The 16,869-nt window shown below is 44.3% G+C and overlaps 1 protein-coding gene across 7 annotated transcripts in view; it reads right to left on the reverse strand.

Moving 5' to 3' along the window:
* The window catches only part of ZCCHC4 (zinc finger CCHC-type containing 4), a 59,155-nt gene extending 54,258 nt beyond the window's left edge, over positions 1–4,897 (reverse strand). For all 7 annotated transcript variants that reach the window (XR_013766126.1, XR_013766127.1, XM_079153490.1 and 4 more), the window contains exons 1-3: positions 4,751–4,897; positions 3,896–4,014; positions 2,512–2,594 (exon numbers count right to left, since the gene is read on the reverse strand). Coding sequence is in view for 5 of the 7 variants with exons in the window: in XM_079153490.1 (XP_079009616.1) it covers positions 2,512–2,594; positions 3,896–4,014; positions 4,751–4,877 (329 nt within the window). In the remaining 2 variants the exon portion in view is untranslated. The remainder of the gene's footprint in view (positions 1–2,511; positions 2,595–3,895; positions 4,015–4,750) is intronic.
* Positions 4,898–16,869: the final 11,972 nt, after the last annotated feature.

Consider the following 16,869-nt stretch of genomic DNA (forward strand, 5'->3'; position numbering starts at 1 on the left):
TCAACATTTTTGTTGTTGACTGAATTCCCATATAGTCAGTACGTAGACATCTCTGATTAAGTACGAGAGTTAAGAAGCAACCACATTATCTTAAGAAAAGCTTCATTCTTAAGAGGGCTTTAAAATCTAAGACTCTCAAGCCTGGCATGGTGACACATGCCTGTAGTGCCAGGGAGTCTGGAGGCTGAGGCAGTAGGATCACAAGTTCGAGTCCAGTCTCAGCAACTGACCAAGGCCCTAAGCAACTCAGTGAGACCCTGTCTCAAAATTTTAAAATTTTTTTAAAAATGAAATGGGGATGTAGCTCAGAGGCAAAATGCCCCTGGGTTCAATCTTCAGTACCAAAATCAAATACAACACCACTAAACAAAAAAAAAAAAAGAAGCTCAGGAAAGATATTTCAAATAGACTCAGTACTCCTTTGTACTTAGCCAGAATGAGGCTTCACAATCCTGAATACAACCGGACTAGATAGCAGGAAGAACTGTCATAAAAGTGAAAAACTTTTTGTCATTAGTGACCCAAATCCTATTATTATTAAAAATTATTATTATTTTGCAGTAGGGGACTGAACCCAGGAGTACTCTACCTCTGACCTATATCTCTAGATCCTTTTTATTTTATTTTGAGATAGGGTGTTGCTAAGATGCCCAGGCTGGCCTCAAATTTGTGATCCTCCTATCTCAGCCTCCAAGTCATTCGGATTACAGATATATGTCACCACACCTGGCTCAGACCAACGGTTTCTTAAGGAGCTTCTTTCAGCACAGAGTACCATGCCTATGACACAGGAGAGCAGTGAATTGTTCTCACAGATATGCTAAGGAACTAAATCCATGACTCTAATCCACCCAATGAAACATTTTAACAATGCAGATTCTTAAAAACAGATGTTTATAACTTTAAAAAATTATTTTGGTTTAATATTTTAAGAAAGGAACATTACAGTAAATCTTCATGACATTGGATTTGGCAATGGCTTTTTTATTGGTGGCAGGAGGTGGGTACTTGTTGGTTTTTTGTTTGTTTTGCAGTACTGGGGATTGAACCCAGGGCCTGGCCCTTATTGAGTGAGCACTGTACCACTGAGCTACATCCCTATTCCTTAACAATAGATTCATAGCTATATCAAAAGTGTAAGCAACAAAAGAAAAACTTAATAAATTGGACTGTCAAAATTATTAAAATTTCTTATGTATCAAAAGACAACCTTCAAAATGGGCAGAAATATTTGCAAATCACATATCTGATAAGGTTATAACATCTAAAACATAAAGAATTTCTGTGACTCAACAATAAAAAGTCAGACAATTCAGTTGTAGAGCACTTGCCTAGCATGTGTGAGGCACTGGGTTCAATTCTCAGCAGCATTTATAAATAAATGAATAAAATAAAGGTCTATCAACGTCTTAAAAAAATTTTTTTTAAATGGACAGAGGACTTGAACAGATGTTTCTACAAAAGATATAAAAATGACCAGTGCACACACAAAAAGATGATCAGGAGTATTAGTAATTAGGGAAATAAAAATCAAAGACTTCCATAATCCCAGCTTTTGAGAGACTGAAGCAAAAGAACTGCAATTTTGAGGCCAGTGTAGGCAACTAAGCAATACTTTGTCTCAAAATAAAAATCAAAAGGGGTTGGGGTATAGCCCAGTAGTACAGTGTCCCCAGGTCAAACTGCAGTACCACCAAAAAAAAAAAAGAAAAAACTCAAAACCATAACATACTACCTTACAACTACTAGGATGGTAGGATGGCTATCATCAAAAAAAAACTTTAAGCATTGGCAGGGATGTGAAGAAACACCTGTCTATTGCTATTGGAACATGAAAATGTTGTAGCCACTAAGAAAATGTTTACCAGATTCTCAAAAAACTACACAGAATTACCATACAACCAAGCAATGCCCTAGCTATCTAACAAAATAATCAAAAAGAGTTGCAAACAGACATTTGTACGCCAATTATCACTGTAGCTTATTCACAGTAATCAAAAGGTAGAAACAACCCCAGTGTCCGTCCACACATGAATGGATTTAAAAAATGTGGTATATACATATAGTGTTCAGCCATAAAAAGAAATTCTATCATATGCCACAACACAGATGTGCCTTGAAAACATGATGCTATGTGAAGTAAGCCAAGAGGCCAAACATCGTACGATTCACTTACATGAGGCACCTGTAACAGTCAAATTCATAGCAACAAGAAGCAGACCGGTTTGAAGGGAGGTAAACAGGGAGTTTCTGCTTAATGTGAAAAAGTTTCTATTTGAAGTGATGAAAACGTTTGGGAAATATATAGTGGTAATGGTTGCACAACATTGTGAATATAATTAATGTCACTAAACTGCACACTTAAAATGACTGAAATGGCAAGATTTGTGTTATATATACATTTTACCACAGTAAAAGCAAGAAAAGTAAATTTAAAGAAAGAAGAAAAAAAAGACAAACATTAACAGCTAAAATAATAAAGAAAAACAACGTCGTTGTATCAGTCAGTACCTTTTCACACACTGTGTTCGGGACAGAGGAGGCCGACATCTTTGGTTATGGGCTTCTCGCGCAGCAAGTCTAGCTTCTGACAACTAAAAGACAGTATAAAATCCTCTGAACAAATTATCAAACTTGCTACCAATGTAGAAAAACTGATGTCACATTCTGTAACCAAGGAGCAAGAAATTTTGGCAGCTGAATGTTTTAAACAGCATTCATTTGAGGGAAAACAAATCACAGAAACCTGGGAAGGTTCTATGGCAGTCTGAAGCAACACTCAACATATTAAAGCATTGAGAGATTAACTCTCACATGGTGATCTTAACAGGTCTACAGAAAAGTGGTAAAGAGAGCATCTTCCAATAAAACTAAAAAGCCTGAAAATTCTCTAGTCAGACCTTTCAGAAACTTTAATAGGAACTGCGTCCAAAAGGACACCAAGCTCTTAACTTCTTCTCTAAGTGCTTTCTTCAGTCATTTGGTAGCTATACAAAAGATGTTCAATGAAAGGTCAAAATTTTTTTTAAAAAAATGTTTTCCTACTTCCAGGAATGATAATGACTTTTGGGAGAAATCTATACAGTATTTGCAAATGGAATGCTGGGACTTGAATGTTTGTGCCCCCCCCCCCCCCCAAAATTCGTATTTTGAAGCCTTGCCCTCAGCCAGGTACTGGTTGAGCCTCCCTAATGTTGGATATTCAACATACATCTAGAGCAGGGGTTTGGGGAAGTAATTTGGTCATGAGAGCTGAACCTTCATGGATGGAAGCAGTACCCTTTTAAAGACAGGATGCTCCCTCTAGCATGCACATGCTGTGATCTTCATTCATATATTCTCTCTCTCTCTCTCTCTCTCTCTCTCTCTCTCTCTCTCTCTCTCTCTCTCTCTCGCTGCTATGGGGGCACAATGAGAAGACAGTAATCTGCAAACCAGGAAGTGCACCCTCCCCAGACATTGGATCTACCAAGGCCTTCGTCTTGGACTTCCTGAGAAGTAAATATGTTGTTTAAGCACACAGTCTATAGCATTCTTGTTACAGAAGCCCAAACTAAGACATAGAAATCAGTAACCCAATACTAACACCTCCAAGAATCTTGAGATGTGGTGATGCATCTAGGGGGGTTCTAGAGGGGCTGAGGCAGAAGAACCACAAGTTTGGGGTCACCCTAGGCAACTTAGTGAGACTAGTCCTCAAAATAAATAAAATGATTGGTGGCTACAGCTTAGTGGTGGAATGCTTGCTAGCACATGAGGCCCTGGTTCAATCCCCCAGTGGAGGGAGGGGGTTTCAACTCATAAAATGTTCACAGTGTGTTTTCATTGGTTTAGACAGTCTCAATAAAACTGACATTCACTAAAAATAAAACGTACATACTCAAAGTTGTCATACCTTTTCATCTTCCCACTGAAAAAAATTACAGTCTTTTCTATCTCTACAGGCTGAGCAGGCATAAAACCTTCGTGTTTCTTCCTTCCCTCGGTTCACCTTTACAAACAGAAGAGTGGGTCCTAATTCAGAATACGAAAAAGCAAGTCAAAGGATAGTCGCTACAAAGTTCTTAGTTTTCATTGCCTTAAATAAAAACTTGTTTGGGTTTTATGCACAATTTGTCATAACTAAATCCACTGTTCTCTTTAATAAACTTCTTCAGTCACAACATTCAGGCACCGACTTAGTAGAAATAACTTTTTAAAAAGTGGTCTCTCCAAGAGAGAAAATGCTATTGTCTGTATAGTTGCGGCCTATGTTGTGAATGTTACAAACTTGGGTCCTAAGAATAAAATAACTAGATCCCAAAGGACTGAGAACTTGCCATCTCCAGAGCGGTTATCTTTAGTGAAAACCTGAGCTTTTATGGTTGGACACACCCTCTCTGTGAGAGGAAAACTGGTTTCCACGCAAGAATTCATTCTGTCCTTTTCCCTACTTTCTTCTCAAGACAGTAAATCGCCAACGAAACCACCAAGTACTTGCCCACGGGAACTATTCAACACCGCGCATCCCTCGTGCCCACCCTCTGCCCTCTTCGCCGCCAACAGGGACGTAAGAGCCCCGGAGCCAAAACCGCAGCAGCGGGGACTTCGGAGAGCTTCTCAAGTAAGTTGACAAACACAAGGTCCTGAAGAAGGGGCGTTTTCTCGGCTTCACACATGGCAGAGAGCAGTCCTAAAAGCCCACAGCGCTTCCAAGCCGACCCACGACCCCGGCGCCGGGCAGCGGGGCTGAGCCCGGACGCCGACCCACCGTGCGGGCAGAGCGGGGCAGCAGCGGCAGTGTCGGAGGGGAGCGCCAACTCCACTCCGGAGTCCCCCTGGCGCCCGGCGTCCGCCTCTGCCTCCACGGCTGCGGGCCGGCTCCTGGGGGCCGCCATCTTCCCGCCGCGGTCCCGAAAGCCTCGGTCCGAACCAAGGAGGCAGAGAAGGAGCGCCGCCGCCACCCGCAGCCACGCACAGCGCCCCCGCGCGTCTGGGAGGAGTCGGGCCGGCGCGCGGAGGCCACGCCCCCACCTTCTGTCCCGCCCTCCCTGGGCTGCACCTAAGCGGTCCCCAGTCACAGGGTCTTCGTGGACCTGTGACAACAGCTCACCTCCATCTGACTGATCTTCAACACCTTCTTTCATAAGAATATAGCCAGGAGGGGAGGTGAATCTTAAGACTTGCTCAGATTGTAGACCAGAAAGGCAGCATCCCCACCGACGGCAGCTGACAAATAGCGGAAGTAACTAAAAGCTGAAACAGCTGCAGCAGCTGCCCTTGATGGAGGCTTCCGTTTGTACAAGTGGCGGTGTCATCTCCTCAGTCTTGGACAATGTTTATAGATGTCCATTATAACTGCATACACACTGACATTGGCACATCAGAAAGAAATTATCCGTATGTGCCAATGATACATGCCATGGTCTACACAGAAAATGCCAACAATGTACAATTTTTACAGCTTCCAGAGTGAGTTTGGCAAGGTTGCAGGTTATGAGATACACATACAAACATCAATTGTAGTTCTATACACTAGCAGTGATCCCATGGACACTAAAACTAGAATATCGTTTAGGATTGCTCAAACAAAGGAAGTATGTATAAATTTAACATAACATATACAGAATTCATGAGCAGAAAACTACAAAATGCTGATGGAGAAATCAAGGATGATCCAAATAAATGTAGAGACATAGATATGTGCTCTTTATTTGGAAAACTCAATAAGTATCTCATTCTTCCCAGGCTTAGTGCATGCAGGTTTGGTGTGATGTGTCTCAAAATTCTAGCCAAATACAAGCAATTTTATGCTGAAATTTATGTGGCAAGACAAGAGAAGAGCTACAATAAATTTGCAAAAGAATAAAGTGGGAGGAATCTATCTACCCAATTTCAAGACTTACAGCTGCAGTAATCAAGACATACCCACATTTGTGCACATGTGTGGCTATAGATGAAATAGTCAAACGTCTCCTGCATTATTTAAAGAATTGATGATACACGTACAAATTTAGCATGACCCATTACTATGACATATTAACTTAGAACTATTTCTCTTTGTCACTCACATTCTGCACCTGCACCAGTAAGATCTGTCTGTGATGTAAGCTCTTTCCGAGTTATCAGCACAAATTTCCAGCACTTCTATGTCTGAGAGATAGGGGACTTTCTGGTACCATGCATGATGCTACTCTGGGAAATTTTATCTCAAGACTTAACTACCCACTCACATTAACATTTATTTGAAATTTTCTTATGTATACAGACTTGTGATCTGCAAAAGTCTTGTTTACCAAATTTTCCATTGAATTCATGAAATCCTACCATGAAAAATAGTTACTGAAGTTCTAATTTTCATTTTCTTGTTTAAATTATGCTGATTCTGTGACAAGACCTCTGTAGGCAGTTGAAACCAGTGTGGTAATCTTACCAAACAAAAAGCACAACAGGTCTGGGGCTAGGAGTGTTAGAGCACTTGCTTAGCACGGGAGAGGCCTTGGGTTCCCTCCCCAGCGTGGCACATGCACAAACACACACACACACACACACTTAAAAAAAGTTTGATCCAGGTAAGGTAAATGACAGAGTATTTCCTAATGAGATAGTGAAGGTTTCAAAAATAAGACAATTATCTCTTTTCTGAGGGAAAACTTTGAGGAGAAAAATCCCTCACATAATATTTAGATACAGAGTCATGTTGTTTAATGCCGGGGCTGTGTTTTAAGAAAAGTGTCTCTCGGTAACTTTATTATGCAAACATCACAGAGTGTATTTACACAAACTGAGAAAGCTATGACATTACTAGGGGATAAAGGTTTTGGGGACTCCTGCCATGCAGAGGTCCTTTGGGGTGCACGACTATCTGTGGTAAATAGTCAAGGTTGACTACTGGTTAATTGGGCCATGAAGATGAGCAGTTAGTTATCAGTGTTCCCTTTCACTGCCTAAAAGTGGTATTAGTTCATACTGGAAAATTCCGGAGCAGAGACACACTAGACATCCAGCAGGGTTCCAGCAGGAAACTAGAGGCACAACTGAAAATCAGTCCGTGATGTCTGAGCTCCAGGTGAACACTGACCACATGTGCGGTCACACAGCACTTGACCAGCCACTCCTCCAGCAGAGGCTCAGGACCACTGGGGAACTTCCTGTGGACGTCAGGAAGTCTCACCCCTTGACTTTATAAAGAGAATAGATAGGTGTGTTTTGAAAACTGCCAACTTTCAAATCTTCCTCAGAGAAAACGATTGAAGCCAGAGGAGCATTTTGTAGTTGGTGTCTGACCATCTTCTCCGTCTTCTCATACCATGACCCAGACCCACAGTTTTCCTTTGGGGAGCCAACCAAAGGAATTTTATCCTGTGCAGTATGAGAGGTTCCAATAGGGACTGGCTTGGGTTTGGACAAGTCCCTGAGATAGCTGAAGAGAGAGAGAGAGAGAGAGACTCATAATACCTAGAGGTTTTCTCAGTTCAGTGGCATCCATAATTAGTTGGAGGACTTCAGCTCTGCAGCACTGCCCAACTACATCTTGTGTGTTATGGCTGGTATACGAGGTGTCCCCCAATGCTCCTGTGTCTGTGCAAGAATGTTCAGAGGTGAAAGGATCAGAGTACGAGATCTGTGGCCTCATCAGTTCATCCTAGTTTGTATGGATGAACTGGTTGGGAACTGTAGGCCAGTGGGGTGCAGCTGGAGGAGGTGGGTCACTGGAGGTGTGCTCTGGAAAGCTTAGTCTTCCCTGCAGTCCCTCCCGCTTCTCTCTCTCTGCTTCCTGGCTGCCTTCAGTGGAGCACGCTCTCTACCTCACCCGCCATGACACTCTGCCTCATCTCAGGCCTAGAGCAATGAACTCAGCCTGCTGTGAGCTAAACTTCTGCAACAGGAGCCAGTGAGAAACTTGCCCTCCTCTGAGTTGTTCTTGTCCTCCTTTTCTCCAGCTCTCCTCCTCCTCCTTCTCCTTCTCTTCCTCCTCCCATTCCTCCTCCTCTTGCTCCTTTTCCCCCTCCTCGTGGTCCTCCTCCCCCTCCCCCTTACTGCCATGACACCTGACTAGGCCTACAGTGCGGTTGCCACTGTACATCAGAATCGCCTAATTGCTGGCTTGTGCACCCCCTACACTCTGAGCCCTCTGAAAACCATAGCTGTGTATTTTTCTTATATCAGCACTACTGGCACATAATAGATATTACTGGTTAAATAACAACTATAATAAAATTTCTTAAAATCTGAGAATATATGAGCTGAAAGGGACCCCTGAGCCATCTTATCTAGCATGCCACCTCCTAGGGGGCATTTTGGAAATGCAAGGAGGCATTTCAAGCTATCGCAATGATTGAGGGACCCTTCCTGTGTCGAGGGGGGCTGGGTGCTGAATGACCAATAATGGTTAGGACAGTTCCACACAATGTGTCACACACATTTTTAGAGTCTGGATGAGTAACCTGTTTATAATTACTTGAGACTCAAATCTAACTTTAATTTACACAAGGTATTTATGTACAGTTTTAATTCATCTGAATACTCCATGGATACAACCATTAAATACATCAAGTATTTACATTAAATACACAGTGTTTTGTCCAGAAAAAAAATTTTTTTTTTTTTTTTTTTTTTGCTTACCATTGTGGGAAAGCCACATGACCAAAAAAAACAAAAAAACAAGGTTGGTGTTGGTATCTGAATCCCCAGGACCACCCTCCTGTATCACCTGCACCTGTAGCTCCCCCCACCCCATGACTGTGTCCAGCAGTGATTTCTACTGAGCAAGTCATTAAGTCATTCCAAATCAAAGCAAGGAGCATCCTCCCATGTGGCTGCACGCTGACCAGGTTAGCAGCAGGCAGAGCTGCTTCAGGCCTGGTCAACCAGGTGGGGCTTCTGCATAGATGGCACTCAGATCTGCTCCATGTGTCCCTGCGGGACCAGGTGAAGGGGCCGCTTTGCTGCACACACGCGCTCCTCTGGGTGCCTGCTTTTGTCCTCCCCTAGATAGCCTGGAGCTGATGTCTCAGCCAGGAAGCCAGTTTTCTGTACTAGTTGTCTCCCCGTTTGGCCAAACCAAAAAGAGACTCTTTTCCTGTGTCGCCACTGCTCATCTCTGTTAAATGAACCACTTCTGGGGGGGGGGGGGGGCAGGTGACGAGATCTGATACCCCAGCATCAGGCCCCAGGCCTAGGACTTCAATAATGACACCTCCCATTGAATCCTGCCGTCTTGTATAGAAATTATGTAACTCCAGGCTGGTGGCATAACATCTCTGAGCCCTTCTCGGGTTTACTACGGAGGTAATGATACATATCTCTTCCAGGCTGCGGTAAGCATTAAATGTGATAAAGTGTGACCTTCAGGATCCTGGCAGGAGACAGACGACACACTTGAGTCAGGTACTGAGGTGGTGCCAGTCTTGGAGACCAGGAACAGGTCCTAGTTCTGTTGGTGTTGAAGACTAAACATCTGAGAAACACCAAGTCAAGCACCGAAAGCAAGTTTCATTTAAGAGAGGGACAGAGGTAGAGGTAGACTTCTCCAGAGAGCTGGGAGTGGGTGTGTCTTTCCCTTTTATAGACCCCAGAGTCCCCACACCCTTTCTTCTCTGTGCAGGAGCCCAAGGGCAGGAAGGAGCAGCACAGCAGGTGATTGCTTGGGCTGGGAAGTGTGCTCGCCATGAGCAACCCAGAGATAACCAGCTCTCATCCTCTCTCCACCCTCGTCATTCATTATCTACACTGACTGCCAGACCTGCGCCCCCTGCCTCAGTGTGTCGAGGATTGTGACATTTCCTGTCCCCTCAGGCTGAAGGCAGATTGCTGTTTGGCAAAGAAAGCATGTGGGGAGTCAGCACAGTGGGCTCATTTTATACAATTATCCTCTTACCCTCTGCTCCCAGCGTCCTCATCTGTTTGTCCCCTTACAGAGGGACCATTTGCCCAGGGTGTGGGTTACGTTCAGGTGAGCCACCCAAGGACCCTGCACGATGATGGGCCATTAACAGCAGGTGCCACCTCCACCCCAAGTCCTCAGGGCCAAGGGAACAGAAGTTTCTGGAAACCAAAGAGAATAATTACATGGAAAGGGCAGCTGTACAAGACCTGCCTGTAGGAACAGTGGCCTTCAGTAGAGGACCTCAGTCAACCATGACAAGCCCAGGGGGCAGAAGCCAGGAGGGACAAGAGAAATTAAAGAGGGGGAAAAAAAAAAGGAATGGAAAGACATCCCACGCTCAGAACTGAAAAGAGTAGTACCATGAAAATGTCCTCACTCCCCAAGTCAGCTGCAGAAACTGGGGGTGCGGGATGAACACTCCAACCTCACTCAGGCCCTCAGAGCTTTCTCTGTCAGGGCCTCCTGTTGGCAGGAAGCAACCAGAAGTGAGAAGCGTAGGCTGCTCTTGTCCATCAAGGTCAGCCTCTCGCACAAAGCAGAGGGGAGGGTGCAGAGCGGATTCGGCAGAGAGAACAGGCCCTGTCCAGTGCAGCCAGGAAAACAGTTTAACACAGCACGCGGCAGAGGAAGGAAGGGACCCAAGGCAGCCCTGTTCAGTAGGGCAGTAAAGGCATGCGCACAGGTACGCACGCAGCACTAGACCCGCAGTACAGGGTGAGCTGCAATAACCTGTCCGCTCTAGGGAGGGGGCACTTCCACTGCGGTCTGTTTGACTTCTTCCTTCCAAGTTCAAGAGCATTCCTCTGGAGATTAGGAAGCACTGAAGATGGCCCACTCCTTCTGAAGGGGGAACATTCCGCCTGCTGAGGATGGAGATCCTGGGGTTACAAACCCCAACCCTGGCAGGCCCTGAAGAGCTGGGAGAGGCTCTGGGCCTCTCCAGAGGCTAACAGATCTGCGCATGTGCATCCCTGCCTCTTCTGTAAAAGTTCTCACCTGCACGGATTTTGAAGGTGAAACTTTTAAAATAATTAAGTTTCTTCTCTCTTCCTTCAAAGCTGGCTTTGAATAAAACCAACCAGTTTTCCTACCAGTTTGGCTCCGAATATTTCTGTAATAGCAAGCAATATGGGCCTGTCTCTTCACCAGGGGAGGTATTAGACCCAGGGTGGTATCTGAGCAGCTGGGTAATAGTACCAAATTTCTGCCTTGACAACGACAACTCATCTTGAGCTGTAGAATTTTGAAATTTAAAATAAGGATCTTAATATTGGCCTTTAAGACATAGTAAGGGAAAGCCATCCCATTCAAGAACTGCATTATTTTCCTTCAGTACTGGGAGTCGAACCCAAGGGTGCTCTGCCACTGAGCCACACTCCCAAGATCCTTCACGGGAAGGAAGAGCCAACTCCAAGGTTGGCTACTCCAGAAATATCTGGTGTTAAGTTGGAAGGACAATAGTTTTTTTTTTTTTTTTTTAATTAGTGCATTATAGTTATATACTATTGGGTTCATTTTGACATAATCATACAAGCATTTGCTCCAAATCAGTCCCCAGTATTAAGAAAATAGGAATAGGTAGCTACTGAGCCACAGATGGGTGAGCAAGGAGGGGACAATGAAGGGCACTGGAAACCACAGATGCTTATATGACAGATAAGCACCTGGAAGTTGTGAAAACTTCCCTCAGCCTTAATTAATAAAAACGGCCATTCCTGGGCCAGGTTGTCATTATCCCCATAAACAAGTCTCCAGGACCCTCGCCTTTCACCAAAACTGTTATCACAACACCCAGTCACCCTTGTTTTATTCAGCTTTTTTGGTGGTTGTAAACCAAAAACCTGACAAGAACAATTTTAGAGGAGGAAAAGTTTATTTGGCACTGAGTTTTAGAGGTCTCAGTCCATAGCTGACCGACGTCATTCCTCATGGCCCAAGATGAGGCAGGAGGTCATGGTGGAAGGGTGTGGCAGAGGAAAGCAGCCTGGAGGGAACAGTCAGGAAGCAGAGAGGCCTCTCTCACCAGGAAAAAATATAAACCCAAAGGCATGTTCCCAGAAACCCACCTCCTCCAGCCACAGGCTACCTGCCTACAGTCACCACCCAGCTGATCCACTCAGGTGGATTAATGCACTGATTAGGTTAAGGCTCTCAAAACCTAATCATTTCACCTCTAAACTTCTTGCATTGTCTCTCACATGAGCTTTTGGGGGACATCTCATATCTAAACCATAACAACCCTGATCACCAAAACATCAAGACCCTCAGGAAACTTGATAGGGGCTATTCAAAGGGTAAGAAACTGAGGAGGCAGTTATTGAGACAAAAACAGGGTGACTCAATGTCCATGAAAACTCCTACTGTATGAGCACCACACCATCCTGTCTTGGAGGTGGTCCATGCAGCTCCTGGAGCTGTTGGTCAAAATCAGAAGGTGAACTTGAGTGGGACTCTGGAATCTTCCCTGGGACTCCCAACCCTCTTCCCTCCAAGAGGACCTACTCTCTCACTCGAGAGCGTCCCCCTTTCCCCTTTCCCATCCCTTCCAATAAACTCATGCCTGTTACTCTGAGCAACATGTCTGCAATATTTCTGACTTGACCACAGGAATCAGGGTTTGAAGGGGGTTCTTTGCACTGCCTCAGTTTCCCAGAAGGCCCCAGCCGGGTAACATTTGATGTTTCTGACCAGTTTCAGGACCCCTCTGTAGTGAAGCTGTTTCTTCTCACCTGAATAAATCTTACTCTTTTGCACTCATTTTCCATTATCCGTGGATTTCATTCTGTGAGTTCATGAGACAAGAACTCAGTGATTGTAGCAGCAGAGGTGGAGAATTTGGTTTCATCTCTAAATATGGTTTCAATAGGTTTTATTCAAAGCCAGCTTTGAAGGAAGATGGAAAAAACTAAATGCTTCAAAGGTCCCATATCTCCAAAATCCCTGAAAATTAGCAGCACTTTTAGAGGAGATGTTGAGTTAAACACTCATCAGTGCCTAGGAAAGCTTGCAGTGAGATAAGAAGGCTAAAGAACGTGATAAGGAAGGAAATCTTTAGGGGAGGATCTAAATAGAGTGAGCTTGCTTGTAAAGGTATGTTCTCATAAAACATCTGAAGAAACCCACTTGCGCAGTAGACGACCCACCCCGTGGCTCCCCCCGCTTCTAGGCACCATGTGGTCCTGGGCTGTCTCCTGGCCCACTGCCCATCGAGGAGTGCTTTATAAAATGTCCAAAACCTCTCCATCACGTCCTCCAAGTTCTTTCTTTGGGATTGGTAAACAGTATGCTTAGGGTGTTTGCAGCACTGGGTTGGACAGAATGAGGCAGGGAAGTGACAAAAGACAGGAAATATGCACATGTAGACTTAGCCTGCTGTGGATAGGCGGGGTGGGCTATCTCAGCTGCCATCTTCTTGGCACATCAGGGTCAGAGGTTCCAGTTCTCCAGCTTCCTTTCGTGCGCAGGAGGAGTGTGTTTCCAGTTCAAGGAAGGAGTAGGGACCCAAATTCAGTCTGTTTTACCAGTCTTTTATTTAAATTTTGAGACAGGGTTGTGCTAAGTTTTCCGGGCTGGTCTTGAACTTGCAATCCTCTCACCTCATTCTCCCAAGTAGCTGGCATTACAGGCCTATGCTACCATGCCCCACCGGAACAGCGCTTTAGCTAGAAATATAGGGTATTATGCATTTCCACCTTCTTTCAGAGGGTGTAGGGACCGAGCTGAGCCTTAACTGGATGTTAAATTGCTTAGAAGTTAAGTTGGGATAGTTGCCATGCTGGCTTAAACCAGTGCTTTGATTTAAATGTAGTTCCTGATTACCTTTAATTGCTGCAATTTAAAACAAATATTTGAAGGTAGAATAGTTTTCTGGAATGTTCCCCCAAACCACAGCGAGATAAAAGGCATTGTTGTTCACCCTGGTGGTATCCAGGCAGAAGCATGTGGTTAGACCAGTTCTCTCAGTCCTACATGGCCCTGGATGTTTACACAGCGCTCACCCTTGGGCAGGGGAGGCTGCCTGGTTTCCTGGTGCTTCTGCAGGTCTCAATAGTTTCAGAAGCCTTGACTGCCAGGGGACTTGTGTAACCAGAGCCTCAGGAACAGATAGGGTTCCTGGAATCAAATAATAAATCATCTTTGCTTACAGAGATTAGCTGCTTCTTTTTCAAAGTGTGCTTTCAATTTTCAGATTAAAAAAAAGAAAACCCCACAAGCTCACAGAAGCAAAGGGCACTGACCACCAGGTTAGCATTTCATGGGCAGACCTAGGTGTCAGGATTCTGAACAGATTTTGAAACTTCTCTTAGTTTCTCAGGGAGTAAGGTTGTCACAGGGAAGAGATGTCTCAGAGAAGTGTAGTTGGAGTTTCTGGAGAGACGGGCAAATTTGACCCAGGACCAGTGGGGTTCTTGGCACTGGGATTGAACTTGGGTTGCTTAACCACTGAGTCACATCCCCGACCCTTTTATTTTGAGACAGTCTCATTAAATTGTTCAGGGTCTTCGTGAATTGCTGAAGCTGGCCTGGAACTTGTGATCCTCCTGTCTTAGCCTCCCAAATGGCTGGGATTACAGGTATGAACCATTGCCCCCAGCAAGATTTTTTGTTCTTCTAGAACTTTTAGCTCTTACAAACTCTTGTAAACTCTACGTCTGAGGTGAAGGTGAAGTTTCACCTGCGTGTGCACGCAATGCGAACACTTTTTCTAGCTATTTTGGCATCATTTGTTGAAAATCAGTATACCATATATGTAGGATTTATTCTGCACTCTGTGGAGAATTAAGACTATTGATCTGTATGTTTATCCTTTTTTTTTTTTTCTTTTTTTACCACTAAGCTACATCCCCAGTTCCTTTTCTCATTTTTTGAGAGAGAATCTTGCTAAATTGCTGTGATCTTGAAATTGTGACCCTCCTGCCTCAATCTCCCAAATCAGTGGGATTACAAGCAGGTGTCACTACACCCAGCTTGTGTGTTTATCTTTGTACCAGTATGACACTGTCTGGGAACTGCAGCTTTATGTCTTGAGATTGGGTATCTGAACAAGTCCTCCAACTTTGTTCCTGTCCAGTTGTTTTGGCCCAAACATTTCTGTATGCAATTTTCTTTAGAGGAGCAAAATGCATTTGGACTCATAGTTTTAGAGGTTCAGTCCATGGTTAGCTGACTCCACTGCTCTAGGCCTGAGTGAGGCAGAACATTGTAGTGGAAGGGCATGATGGAGGAAGACTACTTACTTCATGGCTGCCAGGAAAAAGAAAGAGCAGGAAGAGTCGGAAACAAAATGCATGATCCCCAAGGCATGACTCCAGTGAACCACTTCCTCCAGCCACACCCCACCTGCCTATAGTTACCACCCCTTAATTCATTCAAATTACTAATCCATCAAATGGATTAATCCACTTACCAGGCTACAGCTCTCATAATATCTCACTTCCTGCATTAACACAGGAGCTTTTGGGGGATAACTCATATCTAAAACAACTGCGCCCCTTGCCCGCAAAAGCTCACATCCATCTCACAAAGAAAAATCATTTGTCCCATTTCTAAATGTCCCCATATTCTTTAACAGTTTCAACATTGCCCAAAAGACTAGGTCCAGTTTCCTTTGAGACTCAAGGCAGTGAGCCCCTATAAAGATCAAAAGCAAGTTATGTACATCCAATATATAATGGCACAGAGCAAACATTCCTATTAAAAAATAGGGGCATGGATAGAAGGGATGGGACCAGTTCAGCTGGGCGAATGAATCCTGTAGCCTCATGTATGGCATCTTAGGCACATGGCAGCAGGATGTGATCCCCAAAGGGCAGAACCACCCCATGACCTTTCAGGTTGCAGCTCACATGGCCTCTCTCTTAGGCTGAACTGTAGCCAGTAGCTTTCCTTGGCAGAGGTTCCATGTTACTGGTATCTCTTAATCTCAGAGGTCTACACTGTAGCTTTGGCATCCTTCTCACACCCTCACACATCACCCTCTCAAAGGGATGATCGCAGTGATTCCATCCCTGTTATAATTTGCCTGGCCTCCAAGGTCTTTGAAACCTTTGTGGAAGTCTTCGTGACCCCTTAATTCCAGCGTCCTGCATTCCTGAATAACCAGCACCATATGGATGACACCAAGGTCTGCCATCTGCTTGAGCAGTAGCCAGGCCCCCTTGGATTATGGCTGCAGTGGCCTCTGGGTGCCTGGGTGGCTGAGCGTCATGAAACAAATCCTGGGTAAACAACTTTCTAGGAACCCTTCTGTGAACAGGGTACCCCAAGGTCTCATTAGTTTTCACTTCTATATCCTTGAACCTGCTGATTCCCGAGATGGCCTCAAGGCATCTTTCCTATTGTCTTTATACAAAATACTTTTTAGTGGCAGCAATCTCTTCAGTAATCATGACTTCCTTGGCCCTAATATTAGGTATGCTTCTTCTATGGTCAAACTAATTTTTTCAGATCTTTCCTCTCTGCTTTTTGCTCCCTAGTCTCAATGTATACCTCTCTAAAAGCTGCTAGCAACACTCATGCCAAAACCTGAATGCTGTGTTGCCTTGAAATTTCCCTTGACAGATTAGTCAATCATTTTAAATTCGACCTCACACAAAGTCTCAGGACATGGACAAAATGTAGGTAAGTTCTTTGCCAGAATATAAAACGAATATAACAACTTTAGTGCAATTCCCAAAAATGTCCTCCTGTGCCTCTGAAATCGCTTGAGCACAGTCTTTACTGTCGGCATTCCTATCTGCATTCTGGTCTTCTGAGCTCCCACCAGAATCTCCCAGTAAGCTTTGATTATAACACTCTAATCCTGCATCTCCCAACTTTTCCAAACTCTTCCTACAAACCAGCTCCAACGACTTTGAGCCACATGGCAGGTTAGTCACAGCAATGACCCCACTTCTCAGTATCAATTTCTGGGTTAGTTAGGTTTTTGGTGCTGTGACAAAGACATATAAACCACTTAGAGGAGGAAAAAAGAGCATTATTTTTATTTGTGCATTATAATT

This window comes from Sciurus vulgaris, assembly GCF_902686455.1.
Source record: "Sciurus vulgaris genome assembly, chromosome: 9".
Taxonomy (NCBI): domain Eukaryota; kingdom Metazoa; phylum Chordata; class Mammalia; order Rodentia; family Sciuridae; genus Sciurus; species Sciurus vulgaris.